Here is a 7,728-nt window from a genome sequence, read left to right on the forward strand (position 1 = left end):
ACCGTCATGTTCTTTGCTTTTTGCACCATAAACACAAAGAAAAATGACTTGTATGTGTGAAAAATACTTGGCAGCCAGCGGAGAAAAGAGTAAGAATGTTGTAGAGTTAAATTTAGTTCAGTTAAATTCAAGTAAAATGTTTTATTTCAAGTGTGACAAACAGCTGGATTGTTGACGCAGTAGAAATACCAGTAAGGAAAAACATGGCTGCTTAAATGTGGCCAGGTGGGATTCACTTTAATTTCTTCTTGTTCATCTTCGACATCATCAGGGATTTCAGCTCCAGGTCCATGTTTTGGTGTGACCTGTCCTTCTCCATCTTTGTATGAGCTAGGCTATGATTAAGCCAATCAACTGGCCAGATTCAAGAAGTTTACTCAAAGTTAGATTTTTTTTTTATCAGTAACATATGCTTTTTAAAATGCAGTGAAGTGAACTAAAGTAAAAGTAAAAATACTTATTTGAAAGACTTCTCAAAAAAGATTACGAGTACAGAAGAAAGCTAATCACTTTTAGCCCTTTTCAGAGTTCAATTCGGAAACAGCGCCTGACCTAAGCTGTGCCATCGTTACACCTTCAGATATTCTTATTGATTCCGCAGCGGTGCAGTATTGGTGTCCCAGTTAGTGAATTCATATTGCTTTACAACATTGAGATAGCACGAGAAAGCACAGGAAAGAGGGAGCTCCACATACACACACAGTCAGACATGCACACACACAGCACTGTGCTCCCCCGCTGACTGAGCTGATCCCATCTCGCCCTTGAAACGCCTCTGTAACTACCTCTGAAGGCTGCACAGAAGGGGGGACCGAGCGCCTCTGCAGCATTTGTTTTGAAGGCGAAACGTCACAGGGTCGTAGATATCGCGCCTTGAAACAGCGGTCTGTCTGGTAATAATCTTTATTCTGTTTCTAGTTCTTCCAGTAACCGCACCATTTCCATTTCACAAATGTTTTTGTCAAATCTAAATTTCCACACAGACAAATTAAAAAATCTGGATTTGTTTGATGCTAGACAAAACAAAATGTAAAAGTCCCATTGATATTTATTATAGTCATGACTATTATCAGGAGTCTCATGAGTCAGAATTGGCCTCTAATTAAGTAGCCATGTCGCGATAGTTTTGACAGCGTTAGTTTTCTTTCAAGCTTTCCAATCCAACTGATATTAGTTGTGTAAGCACGTCCAAGCCACCTTTACTTCCTAGAATTTTGTCAACTAGGGAGATAATTTCAGGGTTCATGTGGTTCATGGTATTTGTTAGATCAATGTGCTCTGGAGACTCCTCTGGGCAGAGACCTGTAAGGAGGACAACAGAGATGTATTAAGGAGAGTGAAAAAACATGTATGTGTTCATTGTGCTTGATTTATTATCTCGTAAATTCATCTACACTTGTTTTTAATGACTTCCTGTTATAGATGAGGAAGTAATCTGAGCTCTGGCTCAGTTGGTAGAATTGGTCGTCTCTCAACCAGAAGGTTGGGGGTTCAATCCCCAGATTTCTGCTTTACATAACAACCTCTGCCATCAGTGTGTGAATGGGTAGGTTTTGTGACATGAGGTGTAAAAGCGCTTTGGGTAGTCAGAAGACTAGAAAAGTGCTTTACAAGCTCAAGTCCATTTACCATTTAAATGTGTTCTTTCTTCACCCACAGTGATTCTTATCCGACACATTAACTCAAACATTCAGACATGGAAATTCTAATGATTCAAACCCTCATTCTGGGATCCACTGTAAAAAACAAACATGTTTCTATCAATGAAAGTTCGTACCTTCTCCTTTGTTCAGGATCGCAGCTGGTGGCAAGTTCAGACACTCAACCTGCTTCTTAAACTCTTCCAGCTCATCAGAACTCACCTTGGTCCTCCTGCCTGAGAGACAGAAACATGTTACAATACAATGTTTGGCTTGAGAATCCAGGTTTTAAAAAAAAAACACATTTATAACAAGTTGTCGGAACATACTGATGGATAATTTAAAAAAAGAGGACTGTCTTGACCTGTTCTCGCTATAGGCTATGTAAAGGGTTGTGAGATACATTTTGTTTTGATTCCTCGTATTTAAAAATGATTGATTGATTTAAAAGGTTTAATGTTCCTCATTTCCACCACAGCTTGTGTATATGTATATCTTATGTATCTATGTAAAGATCTTACTTATGAGCTGGAGTGCGCTATATGTGCTCTCTCCAGAGAAATATTGTGCGGAGAAAACCAGGCAGTCAGGGCAGCCAGTACTCAGGAGCCGTGCAGAAGAATTGAAAGGTTGCTCTGTTGATTCAAGTACACACAAACAAAGGTAAAAAAAAAAATACCGTAAATGTTGTTGCAATTCTGGACACAAAGTTCAAATTTGTTTGAGAAGGCAAATGACCAGTTAAATATTAAAAGAGGAGCTGTAGTCAGTAATACACACCACAAGAGAGGGTGTTGCCGTCCAAGGTTAACTTTGATTTTAACATAAAGCAGCGACCAAGCCTTTCATGAGAAGAAAATGTAAAAAAACAAAAGTTTTATATAAAAAATTAAAAACATTACTGCACACTCTATGCAAGACTCCAAATCAGTCCAAGCCATGTTTGGGAAACAAGCTGCCAGAAAAAATGTTGTCAATCATTCAGTTTTGGCTTGAAATTACATTTTTTGATATTGAAAAGTGTCGATGGTATCACTCTCATTAGCAGCACTAAGTCTCGCCCAGGCATTATCCACGAACATCTTTGTAATATATTTGGATCCAGATATGTTGGTGGCTTCTGCTAAGATTGTCCATTTGCCCAGCAGCTGAAAAAAACAGTTATCAGTTGTAATAAGAACACCCATCAAAAGGAAGGTACTTTTTTTTAAAGAATAAAAACAGAAAATCATCCAGAATGCATTGACCGAGAGTGTTAGACAAGACAGTCTTACCTCGTCTCTCCCTTGGATTTCAATAGGTTGGATCAGACTCTCACAGTCGGTCACAGGAGCAGATTGTCCGACAGAGAGAAGACCGAGCACAACCACAGCAACATGAATCAACCCCATCATGTCTCCCCACACCTGCTTCATCAAAGAACCTCAATACAAATGGCGTTTCACGCTGAGTTTGCCCGTTTTAAGCTGAAACTGGTTCACTGAAATCAATACAGAGGACAAGAGTCCTGCATTGTTGACATTTCTATTTTTTTTTGCACCTGATGCAACCTTGTTAAATGGGGCCTACAAAATGTTGTAGAAAAAATGTGACTTGCGTTGATGTCTCATGCTCACTCTGGAACAAAGACAAGTCCCAAAAACTAAAATAAAAAGATGCTGAATGAACCCAAAACAACATTTAAAGTTCAAACTGATTTAAAGAGTCTACTGCGTGTCCAAATCAAACTCATTACACAAAAGGGAATACAACTTCTGAGGTACTTACTTTTTATCCTCAAGGTGTCTTAAATACACTGACTGGATGAAAACCCTAGGTGGAGTTTGTTAGAGTATGAAGTGAGGTCAGCACAGTTAATCAAAAATTAAACCGTTAACAAAGAGTTAACTGCGGCATCAGTTTCATAACCCTGCTCATGGGTCATGGCAAAAGACGGGAGGAGTCAGAAGTTATCAAAGACAAAATTACAAAACAAGTTCAATTAATCAATAACACGGTTCATCATAGTTCAGTGCCTTGCTCAAGGGCACCCAGGCAGTGCTCAGGAAGTGAACTGGGACCTCTCCAGCTGCCAGAGCAACTTCCAGACTTGATCCACATCGAGACTTGAGCCGGCGACCCTCCGGTTCCCAACCCAGGTCCCTACAGACTGAGCTACTGCCGCCCCAGTTTTGCGGTGTAAGGTGTTGAAGAGTGCTCTAACTTAAAGAACTAAAGTAACAAATGTACAAATGGTGGTCAGGCTGTGGGAGAGTCAGAGGGTTAGAGAGTGAATGAGGGAAACCAGCAGATCTTTGGAGACATGAGCGCACCATAGGCCCAGCGGCAGATGACCCTGCCGATGAGCCTCCAGCCAGGACACACCCCCCCTTCAGCAACCACACAGACAGACGACAGCAGCAAGCCAAAGACTCCCAGTGGCATTGTGACAGGGCCGTCAGTCAATCATTTTTAACAGAAGTTTAAAATCTTACCAATAAATAAAAAGGACGGAGAGGATGGACTTTTCTCATAATTGAGGGGTTTGTAGACCGACTAGGGACACGGGTTAGAAAAATATGATAACGTGTATCTTGCATGATAATATTCAATATCATAATATTTATTGTCAGAAGTCTCATAAACCAGAAATAGCTTCTTATTATGTCACCATGTTGGAGTATCTTTGAAAATGTAATTTATCTTCTTGTCATCTAAGCTTTATGGAAACAAATGGTGATCGGAATTACAATTAAAAGGCTGATTTTAAAATTAAATGAATTAAGAGAAATGCTTTTAAGTCTCAAAATTTGGGGGGAATTATTTTAATCATAAATGAAATTATTACTCATTTATTCAATTTCAATTATGAGTTTTCATCTCCTATAATGCACATTCTTTGACATAATTAAAACAAGAAAAAAAATGACTTTTTGATTTAAAAGAAAAATCCAGCACATTTAAAAAAAAAAAAAAACAACCCACTAAATTGTTACCATAAAAACATATTTATTATTAATTTCTTATAAAAGTCAAATAATTCACCCACATCCTGAAAATGAAAAATAATTTCTCATAATGCATTTTAATTTTAAAATTAGCTTTTTAATTTGAATTCTGACATTAAGTGTATAATCATGTCCATTCCACCGTCACATCTCCACCACTGACGATTGTTTCTAATTCTTCGGGGCTCATGCCGTAGAAGTCGTTGGTTAGATCCGTGTTCTGCGGAGAGTCTTGTGGGCAGAGACCTGTGAAGAGAGGAAACGTTGTGTATTACAGAGTTACAAAAGCATCCAGTGTGATAATGAATCATACGTATTCTGGGTTCTATCACAGTCAAGTCCATTGGGTAAAAAAAACCTGTAGGAGCAGTTTGACCAAGTTTTATAAAGAATATAGTAAACTAATACAGTAGAAAATTGCTAAAATAATTTGTTTATGTTTTAAAGGAGCAATATGTAACACTGGCACCCAGTGTTCAAAATGGGTACTGCAGTCCAAATTCAAAACGTAAGAGAGAAGCTTCAGTGTTTATCCAGCTCTGCATCTGCGTCTATTTTTCAAAAGCATCTCCAAAACTAGAACCAGTTCAATCCTGCTCCCATCACTGCAACACCTGTTGCCCAATAGCCATGTGCAGGGGTCCTTTAAATCCACCTGCTCCTCTGGTCTAAATGAATACAAACCATTCGAGGGGGGGGCATTGTTGACAGAGAAGCCACTTCAACATCCTTAATGTCTGATGATATAGTAAGGTCATTTTAAGATTTATTTCAGCAGATATCTTACATATTGGATAGTTACATTAAATTATATCCAAATATTCAAATCTTCATTCTTAGACATTCTGTTCACAAACATCGCTTTCCATGTCGGTAGTTCCTACCTTTGTGTTGGTTCAGGATCACAGGTGGTGGTAAGTTCAGACACTCCACCTGCCTCCTAAACTCGTGCAGTTCAGCATCAGTCACATTGTTTCTCCTGCCTGAAGAGACGGAACAGAGTTACAGACAGTATCATGTAGAATTCACCTCGAGGTGACTTTTCCGTACTGTGACTGCTGCACGGTGCACGGAGTGTGAGCATGCGGCAGCTACGATCTCTGTGCACGTGATTCTGCATTTCGTTTTCTGTTTGTCAGGTGAATATCCAGAGCAGTCCTCCTGAAATTATCTAGATATTTTCAGCAGTGCATACGTGAAAACGGCTTTATAGTGTCAATTTTGAGGCCCCATGCTGAGGGCAAAGCGGTTCCTTTTATCTCTTTTTTCTGATTTTGTCCTTCTCATTCTTACGTCTGTTTTCACCAAACGCATCACTCATCAAGCATCTTTGCTGTTGATAAATTAAAAAAAAAAAAAGGCTGCTCCTGCTGCCAGCTGTTCATCTGACACCTACCCCCTGTCACAGTTTTAAACATTAAAAAAAACTTTTCAGACATATTTAATCGTCATGGCAATGGTCAGTTTTGCTTGTTAAGGTCATAAAAACGCACCAACATTGATTTCAGTCAGTTTCATAATCCGTTAAAAACTCCTCACAGGAGCTTTAAATTCACTTTGTAAACTCTTATATGCTAATCAGGTTCAAGGTCACTCTCTCAGACATTTCTTAGGATTGTTCTGAATTCGATTCTCCCTTGTGTTTCTTCTTCTTCTCCACTGGTAAATGAAATCTTTTCATGCTTGAAACAGCATTTAAAAAATCTCACTCATCAGCTGGACGCCGCTGTATGCGCTCTCCTCCATGAGATATTGCGTTGCGTAAACAAGGCAGTCAGAGCAGCCGGTGCTCAGCAGCCTGGCAGAAGAATTCAAAGGTTGCCCTGTGGAAAAGAGAGCACACAAACACTCATCAACAAATACACAGAGCGGCTGCTGGTTTTAGACACAGAGTTCAGATCTGTTTGTGCAGGGGCACGGCCAGTCCAAACATTTGTTTTCATCGACAATACGCACCGATAGAGAGAGTGTTGTTTTCCAACGTCATCTTGGTTTTGAGCGTGTAACAGTTGCCGGACCTTTATTCATAGAAAATAATAGAAAAAGGTAAATGTAAAAAAAAAAGATTTTAAAAAAGCAAAATATTGTTTGTAAAAATCCGTACTGCATATAATTGGTAAGAATCCGAAATACACATTCAAAATCTTATACGACTGGTTAATAAAAGGCTAAACTTACATTTTTTCAGCCTGAAAAACGTCAATGACCCCGCTCTCATTAGCAGCAGTAAATAATGTCCAGGCGCTCTCCACAACAAAATCTGTCGCCGACTTGGCTCCAAGTGTGTTTGTAGCTTCTGCCAAGAGCGTCCACTTTCCCAGGAGCTGAAAAAGACAGAAGATTACGAATGGCTGCATCAAAGTATTATTTGATTGATCTAAAAAATGAAAGCAGAAAATACCCATTGGTACAGAAAATGAGTGTGAGAGACAGGACACAGTAGTCTCACCTGGTCTCTTTCTTGGACTTCGATAGGTTTGATCAGACTCTCACAGCCGGTCACAGGAGCAGCCTCTCCGACAGACAGAAGACTGAGCACGACCGCGACGGCAACATGGTTCAATCCCATCCTGTAACTACAACCTGATGAGCTGAAGTTAGAGCCTCATCCACACAGGAGTCCTGCTTTGTTTACAAATGTGTTGCAATGTAGTACACAGAGGTAGATTCAGAATGAAGTCTTTTTTTTTTGTTATTTATTTAGACAACTTAAAAATGTTTCTAAAATCAAATAAATGACCAAAGTGTTGATGTTTGTTAATAAGCACTCACTCTATCACAAAACTCAAGTGACAGGAACTGGAAAATAAGAGAAATTAAAACCAAAAACAACATCAAAAGTAAGAAAAATTGTGTAAACTTTAAGATAAAAGATTAAAAAAACAGGCGTCAAACTCCAGCTAATAACTCAAAGGCTGTGATACCTACGGTCAAAATGTTCCAGGGAAAGAGAAGACTCGGCTGAACAATTTAATGTTAATTATATGTTACTATAGCAACAAATGTTTCACACATTTGTACAGCATGTAATATATTCTCCCCTGTTTTAATCCAGCGTTCCTGTTAAATGTTATTTATCTGCCAAATATATTTTAATAGAG

The 7,728-nt window shown here is 39.0% G+C and overlaps 1 protein-coding gene and 1 long non-coding RNA gene across 2 annotated transcripts; both read right to left on the minus strand.

The window, feature by feature from the left end:
- Positions 1–3,116, minus strand: LOC132995576 (uncharacterized). Its single transcript, XR_009677029.1, has 5 exons — positions 2,915–3,116; positions 2,643–2,788; positions 2,162–2,275; positions 1,778–1,876; positions 1–1,302 (listed from the first exon to the last, which is right to left on the minus strand). It is a non-coding gene; the product is annotated as an uncharacterized LOC132995576 (long non-coding RNA).
- Positions 3,117–4,588: 1,472 nt separating this feature from the next.
- LOC132995436 (uncharacterized) lies at positions 4,589–7,728 on the minus strand. Its single transcript, XM_061065426.1, has 6 exons — positions 7,077–7,728; positions 6,806–6,951; positions 6,584–6,645; positions 6,337–6,450; positions 5,512–5,610; positions 4,589–4,873 (listed from the first exon to the last, which is right to left on the minus strand). Exons 1-6 carry the CDS (start codon positions 7,194–7,196, stop codon positions 4,755–4,757), a joined length of 660 nt encoding a protein of 219 aa, XP_060921409.1. The 5' UTR covers positions 7,197–7,728; the 3' UTR covers positions 4,589–4,754.

Source organism: Labrus mixtus, chromosome 2, assembly GCF_963584025.1.
Source record: "Labrus mixtus chromosome 2, fLabMix1.1, whole genome shotgun sequence".
NCBI classification, from domain to species: domain Eukaryota; kingdom Metazoa; phylum Chordata; class Actinopteri; order Labriformes; family Labridae; genus Labrus; species Labrus mixtus.